This window comes from Siphateles boraxobius, unplaced genomic scaffold (assembly GCF_051911475.1).
Source record: "Siphateles boraxobius isolate OS27281-9 unplaced genomic scaffold, OSU_SipBor_1 41, whole genome shotgun sequence".
Lineage (NCBI taxonomy): Eukaryota > Metazoa > Chordata > Actinopteri > Cypriniformes > Leuciscidae > Siphateles > Siphateles boraxobius.
Window position 1 is genome coordinate 30979775 of NW_027509042.1, and position 20709 is coordinate 31000483.

At 40.9% G+C, this 20709-nt stretch overlaps 2 protein-coding genes across 4 annotated transcripts in view; one reads left to right on the forward strand and one right to left on the reverse strand.

Annotated features, from left to right (window-relative positions):
• The window catches only part of plxnb1b (plexin b1b), a 118871-nt gene that overhangs the window by 32982 nt on the left and 65180 nt on the right, over positions 1–20709 (reverse strand). For 2 of the 3 annotated variants that reach the window (XM_077199086.1, XM_077199085.1), the window contains exons 12-19: positions 20288–20422; positions 20082–20204; positions 19402–19492; positions 18588–18745; positions 13530–13681; positions 13303–13408; positions 507–643; positions 225–401 (exon numbers count right to left, since the gene is read on the reverse strand). In XM_077199086.1, coding sequence (XP_077055201.1) covers positions 225–401; positions 507–643; positions 13303–13408; positions 13530–13681; positions 18588–18745; positions 19402–19492; positions 20082–20204; positions 20288–20422 — 1079 coding nt within the window. The remainder of the gene's footprint in view (positions 1–224; positions 402–506; positions 644–13302; positions 13409–13529; positions 13682–18587; positions 18746–19401; positions 19493–20081; positions 20205–20287; positions 20423–20709) is intronic. The other variant, XM_077199087.1, reaches the window with a different exon arrangement.
• LOC143706807 (uncharacterized) lies at positions 11305–12907 on the forward strand. Its single transcript, XM_077199143.1, has one exon. The coding sequence runs from the start codon at positions 11430–11432 to the stop codon at positions 12390–12392; it is 963 nt and encodes a 320-aa protein (XP_077055258.1). The 5' UTR covers positions 11305–11429; the 3' UTR covers positions 12393–12907.

Here is a 20709-nt window from a genome sequence, read left to right on the forward strand (position 1 = left end):
TTTTTTAAAAAGCCAGTTTTAAGAGAAAAGCTCCTAGACACAGACAGACTTTTATGCAAGTCTATAAGATTTTTTTTTGGCACATTTTAAGGGTCAGGGTCAGCCAGACAAAAAAATAAAGTTTGTTGTATTCATTAAATTCCACGTTATGTCACTTTGAATAAATAAAATAAATAAATGAATAATTGTAAATGTAATAAGACTAGTAAAACTCAATCACACACCTGATAAAGCTCTTAGAGGGCATGGCATGTGTGATGTTGGGGTCAGGGGTATAGTAGTAGCCATTGGCAAGGAGATGTCGCTCATTGTTTCCATACCGCACAGTCACCCTGTGCTCTCCTGTCCTCTTACTAGCACCAGTCAGACACTTAATAGTGTCCTCCTGAACACCTGATATTCTGCAGAGGGATAGAAGGGGATAAAAGAACTTCCTAATCACAGACAATACTCATATTACACCAAATTACAGAAGACAGTTTTCCACAGTGATACGTAGCACTTACAATGAACAGGGTACATTCCCTAGCAGGACACTGATATCAGTAATACGACCAGTCAAAAGATTTCTGCCTGTGATTGTCAGAGTTGTTCCTCCTGCCCGTGGCCCTTTCTGAGGAGAGATTTCTATCAGCTTAGGGTCCTTAAGGGATGAGATGAGAGATACAATCAGAGGAAATTCTGCATCCAAGAACTAAAAAATTACAGCAATTCCAAAACAACCATCTTCACATAAAACAGATGAAATAGAGTGTTCAAGCTTCAAAAAGGACACAATAAAAGTATTTGTGCTGCTCCTTTAAGAAAGCAGGTAGAAAATTACTACTCCGCGCTGTTTGTCTCTTTAGACTTGCCATAAATCTCAATGCATGCAACAACCCTGAAACACAGCTGAGCACTTTTCATCATCTTTTACACGTTTTGTCTTCATAACTCTGAAGAACTTATGTCTGTAAGTGATGGTTAAAGTGCATTTTTATGACAACCTTAAGTGAAGATCGTTTGAATTACATATTTGTGTGAAAAGTGTTGAAAATGGTAAAGATGCTAATCGCGTTAGCCTGTCTATGGCGTTTTCCATGTTAAGTTAGCATTCATGCTAATCGCTATATAACCATGTGTGGTTAATGGGTAAATTTATGTTACTGTATTTTGTGTTTTTCAAAGTGGTATTAATCCTGTGTTAATAAGAATTTAACCTATTCAAGTTTATTAATAAGTACATTTTGAATTTTTTTATTTCAGTTTCACAGTGCTTCTGATAAAGAATCCTAAACGTCCTACTGCTTCCTGGGTGTTTATTGAAGAACCTGTTAGCTGTCTGCCAAGCTAGAAGTCCTACCCAAATTTTAGTAAGGGCAGAATAGTGAAAACACATAACTCGACGGGTTACATCTGGAACGTGTTGCCACGTGGAAATGCACAGCAATCTTCAATAAAGCTGCCTTCACTATGGAAGATCTAGAGATACGATCCCAATGCTCTAACACTGCACGTAGCAGCCGGTCTTCTTCAGCAAGTGTTATAGCAGCCAGAGCATGTGCAAAAGCAGAGGCCGCTCGCACTCAAGCATCATTCGCTCAAAAAGAAGCAGACATGCTAAAAGCACAAGCATATATCGAGGAAGAACAACAGAAAGCTGCAGCTGTGGCTGCTAGGAAAAAAGCAGAGCTTGAAGCAAACCTACACACTCTGCGACTAGAGGGTGCTGCTGCAGCTGCCAATGCTGAAGCTGAAGATTTAGAGGCAGCTGCTGAGAACGAAGTAGGGGATCCTGATCGCATAAGCTTAAAGAGTGAATGCGTTGAGCAGGGTTTTGCAACAAATACAAAATTTGACCACCCTCACCATGACTCGCAACCCCAAGAACCGGTGCCGACACCAACACGCCAGCAAGCAATGGAAGTTGGTGAGCCAGTTAAAAGAAGCATGGAGAAGGGTACCACGCAGTCAAGTAAAATCAGCATCCACGAGTTTCAGGAATTACCCGCTCAATACACATTCACTCAAAAACAAGCTCCTTCGAGTTGCCACCATCAAAGTCCATATAAATACGCTCTGTACGACTTTGAGCTTCCATATCATTAATATCCACTACGAGGAAGTTCTAGCCACAGAGATCACTCACACATGGCTACACTATCAGACAAGCATGGCCAACCTTCTCAGCCTTATTCAACCTTTGCTTCCATAGAGCCCGAGTCTGGTTCAGCAGCTATGTCAGACTTAGCCAAGTATTTGGTGCGCCGCGAAATAGTGAGCTCAGGGCTCCTAAAGTACGACGACCAACCAGAGAACTATAGGGCCTGGAAAGCATCCTTCTACAGCTCTATAGAGAGCCTACACCTAGCACCAAGAGAAGAGTTAGATCTCCTTTGCAAATGGCTGGGACCAAAATCTTCCGAGCAGGCAAGGAGGATAAGAGCGGTTCATATTCATGATGCAGCAGCGGGTGTGAATATGGTGTGGCAAAGGCTGGAGGACTGTTTTGGATCGCCGGAAGCCATAGAAAATGCTCTCTTCAGGAAAATAGAGGATTTTCCAAAAATCAGCAACAGAGACAATCAAAAGCTGAGAGAATTTGGAGACATTCTTTTGGAGCTAGAGGCTGCCAGAGCAGATGGCTTCTTAACTGGGCTCAGTTACTTGGATACATCTCGTGGCATCACTCCAATTGTGCAGAAACCTCCATACTCCCTGCATGACAAGTGGGTCTCTCTAGCATCACGTTACAAAGAAGCCAACAGAGTTCCATACCCACCATTCTCTATATTTGCAAAGTTTGTCTGTGACCAAGCCAAGATTCTGAACGACCTGAGTTTTGCAGTACTTACTGGTCCAAGCATGAACATAGCTGAAAGACCCTTTAAACAAAACTTAAAAACACCTGTTTCTGTCAGGAGGACGGACGTCTCAGTAGACACTGACAACCATCAAGACAACACGGGAGAAAATGCACCCATCGACCTTGACAAGCAGTATCCCCTACACCTCAAACCACATCCCCTGAGGAAATGCTGTGGTTTCCGAAGCAAACCTTTGGATGGGAGAAAAACCTACCTTAGGGACAAGAACATCTGTTACAGGTGTTTGCTTCATCCAGTCATCTAGCCAAGAACTGCGACAAAAACATTCAATGCAGAGAGTGCAATAGTGATAGTCACCCAACAGCACTTCATCCGGGACCAGCTCCGTGGAATTCTGGAGCCTCTGTAATGGCGAAAGGTCAAGGCGGGGAGCAAAGGGAAGGAGCCTCTTTAGCTATCACATCCAAATGCACAGACATATGTGGGACTGCTTCAAGGTCAAGGTCATGTGCAAAAATCTGTCTTGTCAGTGTTTACCCTGTAGGCCATAGAGAAAGAGCCGTGAGAACCTACGCTGTTGTAGACGAACAGAGTAACAGATCTTTGGCAAGAAGTGAGTTTTTTGAGCTCTTTGACATCAAGGAAGGTTCAGCTTCATACACATTGAAGACATGCTCAGGAGTCATTGATAACATAGGGCGACAAGCTAACAACTTCGTCATGGAGTCTTTATATGGTAAGAATCAGATCCCACTCCCATCTCTGCTCGAATGTGATATGTTGCCGGATGATAGGTCAGAAATTCCCACGCCAGAGATCGCCAAACACTATTCTCATCTCAAAGGCGTTGTGGGCAAGATCCCTCCACTTGATCCCACAGCAGCCATCCTTATCCTACTCGGACATGATGTACCAAGAGTGCATAAAGTCCGAAAGCAGTGCAATGGACCTCATAATGCACCCTATGCCCAACGCCTCGATCAGGGCTGGGTTATCATAGGAGAAGTGTGCTTGGGGTCAGCTCACAAACCAGACTCCATCAGTGTCTACAAGACTAAAATACTAAGTAATGGCCGTCCATCTCTTTTTGATCCTTGTCCAAGTAAGCTTCACATCAAAGAGAAGGTGGATGTTTAAGTACTTCACAATGGAGTTGCATATCTCGCAGATGTTGACAGTCTGTTTAGGGAAACGGATTGTCTTGGTAAAGGAGTCTTCCAGCAAACGGCCCAGGATGACAAGCCTGCGATGTCTGTGGAAGATAAGATCTTATGGGAAATCATGGACAAAAAGATGTTTATGGATGACTCAAACAGTTGGGTGGCTCCATTGCCCTTCAGAGAACCAAGGTGCAAACTTCCCAACAATAGAGTACAAGCAGAAAACCGTCTCAAGACACTATGTCGTAGGATGGAAAGAAGTCAGGAAATGAGAGAACACATGCTTGCATTTATGCAGAGAATCTTTGAATCAGGACATGCAGAACCAGCTCCTCTGCTTCCCCGAGACCAAGAGCATTGGTATTTGCCAATTTTTGGGGTTTACCATCCACGCAAGCCAGGTCAGATTCGAGCTGTATTCGACTCCAGTGCTAAGCATGATGGTATTTCTCTGAATGACCTCCATTTGAGCGGCCCTGATTTAAACAACTCGCTCCTTGGGGTACTTACTCGCTTCCGTAAAGAACCAGTTGCTGTAGTAGCAATCATAGAGCAGATATTATACTGCTTCAGGGTCTGTGAGGAGCATCGTGATTTCCTGTGGTTCCTCTGGTTTCAGAACAACGACCCTGCCAGAGAGGTTGCAGAGTACCGCATGACTGTCCATGTATTTGGAAATAGCCCCTCTCCAGCCGTTGCCATATATGGTTTAAGAAGAGCTGCTCTACAAGAGGAAGACGAATATGGCCTGGAGGCAAAACAGTTTGTCTTGAGAGATTTTTACGTGGATGACGGTTTGGCCTCATTTCCTACCAGTGACCTCGCCATTCATGTACTAAAACAGACTAAAGAAATGTTAGCAGTTTCAAACATTCGACTACACAAAATAGCATCCAATCACAAGGCTGTGATGGAGGCATTCCCACCCGAAGAACGGGGTAAAGAGCTAAAGGGTTTAGGACTGGGGATAGACCCTCTACCTGTGCAGAGAAGCTTAGGGCTCAACTGGAACGTTCAGAGTGACAGTTCACTTTCTTCGTCTCCAGAGAAGAGAAACCATTCACGCGCAGGGGTGTTTTCTCAACAGTCAACAGTCTGTTCGACCCACTTGGTTTTGTGGCTCCAATAACAATACAAGGGAAGTCATTTGTTAGAGAACTTTCGTCAGAGTGTTGTGAATGGGATGCCCTTCCTGGTAGGCTCTTCCTGCTCAGCTACTGTTCGGACGCTCTCGCTTTCTGCTCCGCGCTTTGCTCTATCGCTTTTATATTTCTATATTTTATCTCCTTTTATCACCTAATTTTAACTTCAGCAAATCAGCACAGTGCTCAAACGCTTGGATTACTACAAAAAAAAAGCAGAATTATTTTATTCCAGCCTCTCACTGAAAGCTTACATTCCGGGGAAGAGAAAACACAACAGCCTACATTCATAAGGATAAGAAAATGCCTCCTCTGGAATCTACTTACTGCTCCAATTGCCACAGACTTTTACAAAGGATTGCAATTCCTGAAACAAAGTTAATTGCGGGACCACCAAACCAGACGGCACACACAACAGAGCTTCGTCATTGACGCCCTCAGCATACAGCCGGTGAGTCCCATGAATCTAGTGCTTCTCGACAGGCCATACTGAGTGTAGAGAAACAAGCCGATCGACTTACTAATCGATGGCACAAACAGGGTGCGAGACCCAAAGGCACTCGAGACATCAGATTGTCACGAGCATCAGATATTACTGCAGTAGCATCCTCTACCCCAGATACGGCTCTGACAAGGACTGCCAAACTCTGGTCTCCTACCACCGCCTGTACATCTTGAGAACAGATTTGAAGTATTAATGAATGAGGAATCCCCAAATTTGATGAATGTGATCGAACACAGACTGAATCAGCCAATAGCTAACACTGATGCTAACTGGGGCTCATGGTCGAGCAGACAGCGGCACTCAGCTCAGAGCGCAGCCGGGCCCAGGACTCTGATAGTGGGCGACTCCGTAATCAGAAACATTAATAGCAGGGATACAACAACGTGCTGCCTTCCACAAGCAACAACATCTGATGTAAACAGGGAACTTCAGAACATTCTGATGAAACATAAGACTGCAAATCGACTCATCATTCATGTGGGGAAGAATGATATTCATAAAGAGCAGTCGGAACATCTTAAAAAGGATTTCAACGAACTTTTTGAAACACTTAAAAGACTGAAAGTGCAGACATTCATCAGTGGACCACTCCCAGCAAGAGGAACAAACAGGTTTTCACGGTTGCTTGGGCTTAATACATGGCTGCAAAAAACCTGCAATATAAAAGGAGTGAACTTTATTGACAACTTCAATCTTTTCTGGAGTTAGAGGCAACTGTTTCAACAGGATGGCCACCACCCAAACAAACTTGTTTCAAGAGTGCTAAAGGACAATATCTACTTCTCCCTCCGTCATCCTTCTGCAATGTGTGCCAATCCACTCAACCTGAATGGCACACACACACCTGGATACAGTATGAATGACCACAGGATTTCACTTCAGCACCTGAATGGACATGCGGTTGACACATCACACAAGGACAGTGATAACACCACTCAGCCACAACAACCTCTGCTCACGGACACAATCTCAGCGGAGGCCTGCCCAGAGAGCTCACCACAGACAGACTGTGACATACTAGCACTGCTCCAAGATACAGCACCCAAGGACGACTTTCTGGAAAACAGCCAGGGAAACCAGGACAGCATATTACAGCCTCCAATAACACCAGAGCAACAACCCCTCTCACCGGAAACGTTATCACTCTCTCCAGCATCTCCACTTCTGTGCTTCTCAGAGAAAATGGAACAACTGGTGCATGCTGGAACTAGACTATCCCACTCTTTTGCTGCGAGCCCCCAGATACCAACCAAAAAACGCCAGGCCCCAAAACCACCAAAGCCTGCGGGCCCAGCTCGCCCTCCCCCTCCTCCTGTGAGAGCTCTTCGGCCTCTGCCACAGCGCCAGGGCCCACACCCTCCTCCAGCGGCCCGAGGTGGACCAAAAACAACTGATACCAGCTCTCAGTGATATGTGTCGGGTCCCCGCTATGATAACAATAACTTTCTCAAATGTTTACAGAAAAAGCGGGAACCCAGTGTGCCTGTATCTTTTTCTATTGCTGTTCGATTACATGATAGAAAGTCTAAGGCCTTCAAAAGCCGTACAGCAAACCCATCTAATCTGGTGCCTATTACACGACATACCAAGATTGCTGTGGGGACAAAAAGTAAGACTGTTAAGTTAGCACTTTTAAACATCCGCTCACTTAAAAATAAATCACTTCTAGTCAACGACTTAATAACCACATACAACCTGGATTTTATGTTGCTAAATGAAACTTGGCTAGAAGAAAGTTGCAGTGCAACAGTCCTCAATGAAACAGCCCCTCCTAACTTTACTTTTATGAGTGTCTGCAGAGCTGTCAGAAGAGGCGGAGGTTTAACTGCTCTTTATAAAGATGTCTATCAATGTAAGCAAATATCATTTGGGAATTACCCGTCTTTCGAATATCTGGGTATTGTGTTAAAAGGTGCTCCACGCATTTTACTTATCATTGTTTACAGGCCTCCAAAATACTCTCCAGCTTTTGCTGAGAACTTAACAGAACTGTTATCAACAATTTCCTCAGAGTTTGACTGCTTTGCCATTGCTGGAGATTTTAACATTCACATAGATAATGCAGAAAACAATATGGCAAAAGAAATCAAAACTGTTTTAAAAACTTTTGATCTGACTCAGCATGTACATGGACCCACACATAATCGTGGACACACTCTAGATTCACTTATCAGTAAGGGTCTAAACATTTCATCAATTGTTATTAAGGATGTAGCACTGTCTGATCATTTTTGTATTTTCTTTGATATATTGATCTCTCCTGCCATTGAAGCTAGATCTGTGTCTGTCAAGAAGAGATGCTTAAATGAGAACACTAGTGTATTATTTATGAAGGCTATATCTTTAACACCAAGGATATCTGCTGACTCTGTTGATTTTCTCCTTGATTCTTTTAACTCAAAAGTTAAGAGTATAATTGATGATATTTCTCCTGTGAAAGTCAGGAAGAAGAGTGGCAGACAAAAAGCACCTTGGAGAAACTCGACAGCAGTGCAAAATATGAAAAGACAATGCAGAAAAGCAGAGCGCATGTGGCGGAAGACAAAACTTGTAGTCCATTATAACATCTACAAAGACAGTATCCATGCTTTCAATAAGGAACTAGGCAAAGCTAGACAGACTTTCTTCTCGAATATTATAAACAGCAATATAAACAACACTCGCACTCTTTTTGCTACTGTAGAGAGACTGACAAACCCCCCAAGCCAGATTCCCAGTGAAATGCTCTCAGTGAGAAAGTGCAGTGAGTTTGCTTCTTTCTTCTCTGAGAAAATCAATAATATCAGAAAGGTGATCAGCTCATCCCTGAGTTGCGCTGGGGTCAGGCAGATCAGAAAACAGCACGAGAAAGTAGCCACTATGTCTGATTTCGAAGAAATTGACGGCAAAATTTTGGAAGAAACCGTACAGCACCTAAAAACATCAACCTGCGCCCTTGACGCACTTCCCACATCTTTTTTCAAAAATGTGTTACACAGCTTAGAAGCAGATCTCCTAGAAGTGGTAAATGCCTCACTTCTCTCTGGAAGTTTTCCGAACTCCCTGAAAACTGCAGTTGTCAAGCCCCTCCTGAAAAAGAGCAATCTGGATAAGACCATATTAAACAACTATAGACCGATCTCAAATCTTCCTTTCATAGGCAAGATCATTGAAAAAGTTGTCTTCAATCAGCTGAACAAATTCTTAAGCTCGAATGGATACTTTGACCATTTTCAATCTGGTTTCCGACCGCACCACAGTACAGAGACCGCGCTCATAAAGATAATAAATGATATTCGCTTAAATACTGATACAGGCAAATTATCAGTGCTGGTACTACTCGACCTCAGTGCTGCATTTGACACTGTCGATCACAACATACTTCTTGACAGGCTGGAAAACTGGGTCGGGCTTTCTGGGATAGTCCTAAAATGGTTCAGGTCATACTTAGGAGGCAGAGGTTATTATGTGAGTATAGGAGACCATAAGTCTGAGTGGACATCCATGACATGCGGAGTCCCTCAAGGCTCAATTCTTGCGCCACTCCTATTCAACCTGTACATGCTCCCAATGAGCAAAATAATGAGAAAGAACCAAATCGCCTACCATAGCTATGCAGACGACACACAGCTCTACTTATCCCTATCGCCTAACGATTACAGCCCCATTGACTCCCTTTGCCAATGCATTGATGAAGTAAACAATTGGATGTGCCAAAACTTTCTTCAGTTAAACAAATACAAAACTGAAGTCATTCGGTTTGGAAACAAAGATGAAGTTCTCAAGGTGAAAGCATACCTTCAGTCTAGGGGTCAAACAACTAAAAATCAAGTCAGGAATCTTGGTGTGTCTCTAGAGTCAGACCTTAGTTTCAGTAGTCATGTCAAAGCAATAACTAAATCAGCATGCTATCACCTGAAAAATATTGCAAGAATTAGATGCTTTGTTTCCAGTCAAGACTTAGAAAAACTTGTGCATGCTTTCATCACCAGTAGGGTGGATTATTGTAATGGACTTCTCACTGGCCTTCCCAAAAAGACCATAAGACAGTTGCAGCTCATACAGAACGCTGCTGCTAGGATTCTGAGCAGAACCAGAAAATATGAACACATCACACCAGTCCTCAGGTCTTTACACTGGCTGCCAGTTACATTTAGGATTGATTTTAAAGTATTATTACTGGTATATAAATCATTCAATGGCCTAGGACCTCAATACATTGCAGATATGCTCACTGAATATAAACCCAACAGATCACTCAGATCATTAGGATCACATCGGCTAAAAATACCAAGGGTTCACTCTAAGCATGGCGAGTCTGCTTTTAGCTACTATGCCAGCCGCAGCTGGAACCAGCTTCCAGAAGAGATCAGATGTGCTCCTACAGTAGTCACATTCAAATCCAGACTCAAAACACATCTGTTTAGCTGTGCATTTACTGAATGAGCACTGTGCCACTGTTCGTCTGACTGTTTGCACTGTATTTTATTTTGTTTTAATTACTCTGATTTCATTTGATTATTTCTGTATTTTATCTTTTATTCTAAACTGTTTTAATTATTCTGATTTCTTTTGATTATTTTAATTTCTTCTATGTAAAGCACTTTGAATTACCATTGTGTATGAAATGTATCAATTGCCTTGCCTTGCCCCATTGCCTGCCGAAAAAAAGACAAGGTGGAAGACCTGGAAAGATTCGCTCATTGTACTCGAGCAGCTTCAGATTCCACGGTCATACTTACCTGTTTCTTTGGTCTCTACACAAGTCAGGGAACTATGTTTCTTTTCTGACGCCTCTACCACAGCTATCTCTGCAGTAGCTTACATCAGAACAGTTGACAATCAGGGAAATATTCAGTTTGGATTCTGCATGGGGAAGTCCAAATTGGCTCCAAAACAGTGTCACACTGTACCTCGTCTGGAGCTTTGTGCAGCCGTTCTCGCGGTAGAGCTTGCAGACACGTTGGTGGAAGAGTTGCACATGAAGGTGCACACAGTTAAGTTCCACACAGATAGTAGAGTTGTGCTTGGTTTTATATATACAACACTAACAGAAGATTTTACGTATATGTTGCCAACAGAGTAGCACGCATCCGAAAGTCAACACGCTCCGAACAATGGCATTTTATCAACACAGGACACAATCCTGCAGATCACAGCACACGAGACATACCAGCTGCTCTCTTGAAGGAAACCAACTGGTTTTGCGGACCCCCCTTTCTCAAAAAGAAAGATAACGCTGCTTCGTCTCAGCAGGAAGTCTTCGAGCTCGTGGAACCAGACTTGGACGCAGAGGTGCGTCCCCTGATTACAACCCTGGCTACTAATGTTTCCAAGACTCACCTTGGCTCGCACAGATTCGAGCGCTTTTCCAACTGGAAGCAACTGACCCTTGGAGTAGCTAGACTTATTCAGAAGGTCAGATCTTGTGTTAAGACTTTGGACGAAACAAAGATGGACAATTTCTCACAGGCAAGGACTGTAATCCGTTGTGTACAACACGAAATCTTCAAAGAGGAAATTAAGAATTTGTCCAAAGGAGAGAGTGTGTCAAAAGACAGCCATCTCAGAAAACTTGATCCCATCATGGACACTGACAGTTTGTTGAGAATAGAGAAAAGAGAAACATCCAATAATCATCCCTAAACTCCATAACATTGCAACACTGTTGGTGCATTATTACCTTGAACGGGTCGAGCACCAAGGCAGACACATCACCGAAGGCGCCATTCGGTCGGCCGGTTTATGGATATTGGGAGGAAAGAGATTGGTTTCAAGTGTCCTACACAAATGTGTTACTTGTTTGAAGTTAAGAGGCGAGACAGAAAAGCAAAAAATGTCCAACCTACCTGTCGATCGAGTTACCCAAGTTCCTCCATTTACTCATGTCGGTATGGACGTGTTTGGCCCGTGGACAGTTTGTGCTCGTCGCACCAGAGGAGGTCTTTCTGAAGGAAAATGCTGGGCAGTGTTGTTTACCTGTCTAGTCACAAGAGCAGTGCACATAGAGGTAGTGGAGTCTCTATCAACATCGAGCTTCATAAATGCTCTAAGGAGATTCACCGCTATCAGAGGACCAGCAAAGCTTTTTCGTTCCGATCGTGGAACAAACTTTGTCGGTGCCTGTAGAGAACTAGGAATAACACCGATAGAGGCAGAGCTTCAGTCTTATCTGAAGGAACAAGGCTGTACTTGGGATTTCAATGTACCCCACTCTTCTCACATGGGTGGGGAATGGGAAAGGATGATAGGTGTTGCTCGCCGCATTCTGGATGCCATGCTACTCAAGGTGCACTCCCCCAAACTCTCACATGAGGTCTTAGTCACGCTATTGGCCGAAGTTGTTGCTATAATGAACGCAAGGCCAATAGTCCCAGTGTCATCAGATCCACGCAGTCCTGCTGTCCTCACGCCTGCCATGCTTTTTACACAGAAAACAGATACATTGACCGCTCCTTTGGGATACTTTGACTTAAAGGATCTTAACCGGAGTCAATGGAAGCAGGTCCAAAATCTTGCGGATCACTTCTGGAAACAATGGCGTCAGGAATACCTTGCCACACTACAACCAATACGGAAATGGCAGACAAGTCAACCCAACTTACAAGTTGGAGATGTCGTGGTTCTTAAAGACAAGGGAGCCAGGCGGAATGAATGGCCTATGGGACTGATAGTCAATACGTTTCCAGGCCGAGATGGTAGAGTTCACCAAGTGGAGCTTAGGGTAGTTCAAGGAGGTTCTGCTAGAGTTTATTCAAGACCCATCTCAGAAGTCGTTCTTTTATTCAGAAAGACATAGTGGTATACTATATTATACCAGGCGGGGAGTGTGCTGCTCCTTTAAGAAAGCAGGTAGAAGAATTACTACTCTGCGCTGTTTGTCTCTTTAGACTTGCCGTAGTTCTCAATGCATGCAACAACCCTGAAACACAGCTGAGCACTTTTCATCATCTTTTACACGTTTTGACTTCATAACTCTGAAGAACTTATGTCTGTAAGTGATGGTTAAAGTGCATTTTTATGACAACCTTAAGTGAAGATCGTTTGAATTACATATTTGTGTGAAAAGTGTTGAAAATGGTAAAGATGCTAATAGCGTTAGCCTGTCTATGGCGTTTTCCATGTTAAGTTAGCATTCATGCTAATCGCTATATAACCATGTGTGGTTAATGGGTAAATTTATGTTACTGTATTTTATGTTTTTCAAAGTGGTATTAATCCTGTGTTAATAAGAATTTAACCTATTCAAGTTTATTAATAAGTATGTTTTGTATTTCTGTATTGCAGTTTCACAGTGCTTCTGATAAAGCATCCTAAACGTCCTACTGCTTCCTGGGTGTTTATTGAAGAACCTGTTAGCTGTCTGCCAAGCTAGAAGTCCTACCCAAATTTTAGTAAGGGCAGAATAGTATTATAAAAAAATATATAAAAGTAGTCCACACAAATGCTATATATACAAATCTTCTGAAGTCATATGCCAAGTTTTTGAGACAATCAGGCCGAAATATAAGTCATTATATCTATTCCGCACACAAAGCTATTCTTTATGATATTCTTTGTTGTTTTGTTAAATACTTTACTTTCATTATACTGAGTTGTACATACAGTGGCCAGAATGGAAGACAAAAGTCATATGTTTTTGGAAAAAAAATGAAACATGTTAAGTCATTTTTAAAATATAGCTAGTTAATAGTAAAATGCAAGTTAACCTGGTAGCTGAATCTCTGACTTGACAGGCCAAAGCCTCCACCAGAGACTTTCACAGAGATGTGACCAGACTTCTCCTCTCCACTGGCTGTAGTTGTACATATAATTCTAAAGAATGGAGAGTAAGAAAAAACACAAATGCGTGAGACACAAAGAAAAACAAAAACAAATGGCCAAATATTATTTAATCAGAGTAATAAGTGAACTGCAAATATACTATGGTGTTTACCTGGTGGATATTTCATATAGATGTGGTATAACAGTGCAGGGAACAGCCGCAACAGTCACAGACTGAAGGATATCCTGAGCTTTCTGTCCCAGGTTAGACCCAGAAACAGTTAAAGTAATGCCTCCTTCCACCAACCCTGACAAAGGCTCCACCTAGGGACAGAAAACCAACATTTAAGGTCCACACCAAGAAAAAAGTGATAGAATTTTTTTTTGTTTGCATTTCTTATCTTCTAATGTCGTTAGTAACCAGACTCAATGTATTTTTTTTTCAACACATCCCATAATTTTTAAAATATCGGCCTCTACCAAATGGTTGAGATCTCACTTAATGGTAAAAAAAATGGTACCGGAATTCATACACATATTGCCATACTTTTTCATTGCCCATCATAATTTATGATCAAAACCTTTTCTAATCTTGAAAAACACATTGTCAGAAAAGTCTGAGTCTCAAGGTTCCATATTTTGTGACAGAAGTGATATTTGGACAGAAATGTATTAAGTTGTTACAGCAGAATCTCTACAATTAAATTAAATGGAATTTATGTCATCTTTGGTATTACGCCTAAACAAAATCTCATGAGAACTTCAATTTTTGTGATATCAACTTAAAATTTGGAACACAACTTGGTTAGATATATGGCTTTGATTTTATAGTAATTTTATAGTAAAAAATATTTTGTAAAATATATATTTTATATAAAAGAAAAAATATTAAGTACAGTATATTTGATTTAATGTAAATTTAAAACTTCCATAACTTTTTCATACTTTAATTTTTTGAAGTGCTTTTACTTCAGCAATAATCTGCTGACTGTTTTCTTTAAAACAGGACCAAACGTAGGTCTTTATTCCAAAGCATTCTTGAATTACAACCATGTTTTAATAGTGCATTGTAATGTCCATTCTCAAAAAGGGGGTGACAGTTAACCGTTATGTGCCAAATCAACCGTTTGGTTGAGCATGTTTTTGAAAAATTATTAAAAACATACTTACGTTTTTTCATTGAACCAAGTAATATAATTTTGTAAAGTTAGCTCTTATAGTTAGCTCTTATTTTACATAATATGTAAAATAAAAATATGCTTAGCTTGCAAAATTTCACCAAAAACAGTTCACATGGCTGGGGTGATTTATTTGTTTCTGACATCGATGTTAGAAGAAGTGTTGTGACAAGTGCTGTTGATTGACACTGTGACATCTAGTGGATTTTTTTTGGCATAACATACCTCAACCAGATGGTAGAGATGGCTCAATCAGTTTGAGTTTAGTTAGGTACTCCTCTCAATAAAATATAGTGACTCAAAATGTGCTCAACCATTCGGTTGAGAAGTCAGTTAAAGGGTTTGATTTTTTTAGTATGTTGAAATAGATTTATATTAACACTTACACAACTGGAAGAGTTTTTATCCAAGGTGACTTAGAGTGCTTTTAAACATATCTACTGTAGAAGTCATTTGAAATGAATGATTACTTTTGATAATTATGCATTAACTATTGCTCATAGGGCCAGATTTACAAACTAACTAGCTTGCACCAGCAGAAACCCTTCTTTAGGCATTAAAAAACTACTGTCAAAAATTCCTAAAGACGCAGTAAAAATTTGCTAGAAAAAGTTTTATTTTTTGCGGCTGACATATGCATATGCATTTGTAGGAGTTTACTTTCAGATGCAACATTTATGGGAGGAGAGTATTCAAATAAACCATGCAACATGATTTACTAAGTCAATTTACTGCTTTTGTGCCATTATTTAATGCTGCTAGGAGGAGGCACCACAGAGAAGAGAGTGCGTGTGGAAGAATGGAGAGCACTTTCTCCATTCATGGGTGGTGATGGCGCAGTGGATAGGACGCATGCCTTCGGTGTGAGAGACCCGGAGTCGAATCCACTGTGAGACACCAATGTGTCCCTGAGCAAGACACTTAACCCCTAGTTGCTCCAGAGGCGTGCGACCTCTGACATATATAGCAATTGTAAGTCGCTTTGAGTAAAAAGCGTCAGCTAAATGAATAAATGTAAAATTTAAATATAAATTCATGTTCATTTATTTGGAATGTTAGATGTTATCCGAACATATTTTTTACCAAGCCATGGTATTTTTAATTGACTGCGCCTGTATTGTTAGTAGATTACTCCCACCTGATTATCATCTGCTCTGCTTTTTGCTACCCTGCGCTAAATTGTGCTGCTCTTGTTAGATTGCGTTGGTCATAATGGAAATGAGCTCAATTTTTTATCAGTGTTTTGATCTGGAGATTCTGTAATCTTTCAGAAGATGCGTAACCCCCTACCGTATAACAGTGAAAATACGCAAAGCCGGAAAATTCTGTCAATGGCAGGGAAGCGTAGTCTCATAAAATGACGGTAAATTCCGTCAATGGCGGGGAAAGAATTAATCTGTCAAATTTATTAATCATTGATTTATGTCTTTGGAAGGTAGTGAATAGGACAGCATTATGTACCTATTGCAAGTCACGAAGAGGGTATGCATTGACATCACTTTCCCGCCGGAACACGCCCCTCAGCCGGACTGAGTGGCAAAAGAGCCTCTGCGTGACTGGATTTAATAGGGGAAACTGCGAAAACTTGAGTAAAACAAACTAATTTCAGTCTAAACTAAAGGCTGGACTCAACATAGTGTTCCTTACAACTTACTAAAGATCAAATGATCCATGGAAATTGACATGCAACCAGGAATAGTGTTTCCTGACATTTATATGTGCCTGATTTCGAAGTCGGGGAAATACATAAAGCTAATTTGCCTTTGAATGCTTTATATAAATACAATATAGGTATGTCTAAATCCGGGTGTTCACTTATATCAATGTTATACTGTATACAGGTCCTTTTCAAAAAATTAGCATATTGTGATAAAGTTCATTATTTTCCATAATGTAATGATAAAAATCAAACTTTCATATATTTTAGATTCATTGCACACCAACTGAAATATTTCAGGTCTTTTATTGTTTTAATACTGATGATTTTGGCATACAGCTCATGAAAACCCAAAATTCCTATCTCAAAAATTAGCATATCAAGTAAAGGGTCTCTAAACGAGCTATTAACCTAATCATCTGAATCAACTAATTAACTCTAAACTCCTGCAAAAGATTCCTGAGGCTTTTAAAAACTCCCAGCCTGTTTCATTACTCAAAACCGCAATCATGGCTAAGACTGCCGACCTGACTGCTGTCCAGAAGGCCATCATTGACACCCTCAAGCAAGAGGGTAAGACACAGAAAGAAATTTCTGAACAAATAGGCTGTTCCCAGAGTGCTGTATCAAGGCACCTCAGTGGGAAGTCTGTGGGAAGGAAAAAGTGTGGCAAAAAACAATGCACAACGAGAAGAGGTGACCGGACCCTGAGGAAGATTGTGGAGAAGGACCGATTCCAGACCTTGGGGGGCCTGCGGAAGCAGTGGACTGAGTCTGGAGTAGAAACATCCAGAGCCACCGTGCACAGGCGTGTGCAGGAAATGGGCTACAGGTGCCGCATTCCCCAGGTCAAGCCACTTTTGAACCGGAAACAGCGGCAGAAGCGCCTGACCTGGGCTACAGAGAAGCAGCACTGGACTGTTGCTCAGTGGTCCAAAGTACTTTTTTCGGATGAAAGCAAATTTTGCATGTCATTCGGAAATCAAGGTGCCAGAGTCTGGAGGAAGACTGGGGAGAAGGAAATGCCAAAATGCCTGAAGTCCAGTGTCAACTACCCACAGTCAGTGATGGTCTGGGGTGCCATGTCAGCTGCTGGTGTTGGTCCACTGTGTTTTATCAAGGGCAGGGTCAATGCAGCTAGCTATCAGGAGATTTTGGAGCACTTCATGCTTCCATCTGCTGAAAAGCTTTATGGAGATGAAGATTTCATTATTCAGCACGACCTGGCACCTGCTCACAGTGCCAAAACCACTGGTAAATGGTTTACTGACCATCGTATTACTGTGCTCAATTGGCCTGCCAACTCTCCTGACCTGAACTCCATAGAAAATCTGTGGGATATTGTGAAGAGAAAGTTGAGAGACGCAAGACCCAACACTCTGGATGAGCATAAGGCCGCTATCGAAGCATCCTGGGCCTCCATAACACATCAGCAGTGCCACAGGCTGATTGCCTCCATGCCACGCCGCATTGAAGCAGTCATTTCTGCAAAAGGATTCCCGACCAAGTATTGAGTGCATAACTGAACATAATTATTTGAAGGTTGACTTTTTTTGTATTAAAAACACTTAATTTATTGGTCGGATGAAATATGCAAATTTTTTGAAGATAGGAATTTTGGGTTTTCATGAGCTGTATGCCAAAATCATCAGTATTAAAACAATAAAAGACCTGAAATATTTCAGTTGGTGTGCAATGAATCTAAAATATATGAAAGTTTAATTTTTATCATTACATTATGGAAAATAATGAACTTTATCACAATATGCTAATTTTTTTAGAAGGACCTGTATATCATTATATTGTCCAGCCTTAAAACTTTGAGTTTCAAGTTCAAGTTTCAACCCCAAAATTCAACAGACACAAAATGATATTTTTCATTGCTGCATGGAGTCCAGTTGTTTCTATAAATTGCAGCGATCCATTTGCTTCTCTGTTCTGTAGCTTTCGGCAGTCTGTAAAAATATACTTCAGATTTCTTGTCAAATCTATTTGTAGAGTCAATCTCAAAGCTCTTTCCCGTTTTAGATGCGTTTTGTGTGTTTTTAATGGCATTCACGCTGAAAACCAATGCTGCCACTTCGGCCGGCGATGACGTCACGTGCATACCCTCTTTACAGACATACACACACAGCTTCCACTCCCTCAGACTCTCTATGTGTGTGTGTAGAAGGTAGAAGGGGAATAACAGAACAGAGAAAAGAAAAGACTAGGCCCCATTTACAACTGGCATTCAGATGCTTTTCAGTTGATCCGATTACAAGTGGTCAGTGTTATACGAAAGCAACATTTATTTTGTTAATACTTGTCTTTCAATTAAAGTATCTTAGAAGTTACATATTACATATATACTAAAGATGCTGAATTTAGTCAAGATTGAGAAAGTTTAACAAACCAAATGAATCAGAGGAGCAGGACAGGTCATTTGGATATGTTGAGAACAGGAACCTCTGTAAACGCAACCGGTCCCACACCACACACAGCTGTACTTCTGATCTGCAGTGTGACAACGGCTACAGTCCGAGCGTCCAACTGTACAGTTATATAACGTCACTGCAGTAGAGAAAGCACACAGAATCACAGTGATCATTACAACACAGTTACAACAGACAGAGTAAAATTCAAATACATGAGTGAGATTCAGTAACTGGATTTTCAAATAATTGTGAAGCTTTATTTAGCAACCCTTCAAACTAAATCTGATTATCAGGCCACAGGCATGACTATACAGAGCAGGGGGAGACGGACAATAGGAGACATTATCAATAAAATAAAAGGAACATTCCATGAATGCTGGTGTTCTATTACTACTTTGTAATTTTTCTCTTTGAACCATTCAAGTTATTAAACGCAAGTCATTGACTGTAAGAAAAAAAATCTAACAAATATTTTTCATTTAAAATCATTAATATAAAAGGAACATTAATCACTGTTGTACAATCAACTTATGACTATTGCTAAAAAAAATACAAATTTAATACACGTGTGTGTGTGTGTGTGTGTGTGTGTGTGTGTGTGTGTGTGTGTGTGTGTGTGTGTGTGTGTGTGTGTGTGTGTGTGTGTGTGTGTGTGTGTGTGTGTGCTGTTACATAAAACCATATAACTCAATAGGGTGTCCTTTCTTATTCACATGACTGTATATGTGCATTAATTCGTGTGTGCATTTTGCACAAACAGCTCATCATGAGCATCAAAAGAATTATACTCACCATAAAGATCAGTGCTGTCGATATGAAAAGTGTCTTTTCTCTTTACATACACCATGGCATTATACTCTCCAACTGGCTCTTCATAAGAATACTACAGAACAGATGGGTAGAAAGAGAGCGAAAATTTTACATAGCATCAATATCATCTGCAGTCTTTTCTCACAGAAGAAAACAATTAAAACTGCAACATGTTGTTGTTGTTGTATCTTTAATTGTTGTTGTTGGCATTTGCCTTTATTTTAGACAGCATTGTCGGGAAGTGACAGGTTGGTTTAAACCAGGAGAGGCAAAGGTCTATTTGCAGCAGTAATTATTAATAATATAAATGAAAACAAATCACTAGAGCACTGGAGAACCACAAGAACAATGCAAACCAACTTACAGTAAATAATGACGAGAATAGACAAAAGACTGAACTAAACAGAGGGTATAAATACACAGGACAATGAAGTAGAAAACAAGGAACAGGTGGGACTAATCAATTAACAAATCAGTAACTAAGGTAACTAAGGAAACAGGAATCAACACAGAGAGGGAACAACAGAAAAAAAAGGGAACAGAAATACATGACAACCGAAAACTTAAGTGAGAAACCCAGCAATGACACACAATCGGAGCATGCAACAAAACAGGTAGCCATAGCAGAGTAGACATTTTTCTGAATTGTGTTGATGCGGTACCTGGTGGGCATGACAAGTGATGTCAAACAGCAAAGGGTTTGCCTCATTCAGCGTCACATCTGCATCAACAACCACAGTTTGCCCCTCGATCACCAAAACACACTCATACGCCAGCTCTTGGTCCTAGGAACAAGTGTGTATTTAAACATGTTTTTTTAAATGGAGATGTATATTTTTTTTTAGATTGGGTGGGTGTATGTTTTTACCTGATAGAGATGCAAGTTTCGGGCCAGCAGAGAGATTTTTCTCTGAGTTAGGACAGGAAGCAGAGAGGATCCTTGAATCTGCTGCACACATGGGCAGGCTAATGCCCCCCAATTGACAAATGTGCCTTCATCAGCCTGTTGAAAAAAAAAAAAAAACAGGCCAGTTACACAACATATGGCAGTGAATATCATGTCATCAAGTGAAAACGAGGAAGTACAAGGTGTTTACTTTTTTTTTTTTTAAATATAGGGTTCCCAGTGTACAAATTCTGCATAAAGTATTAGCATAAGGCAGAAGAATAAACATGTATTTCTGGGTCATGATTTGATTCGTTAATGCAAATTAAATGACAGAGTGTGTTTCGTCTGAATTAGCACATTTTCTTGTTTAATTTCATGTTTAATATTTATTTAAATATTAA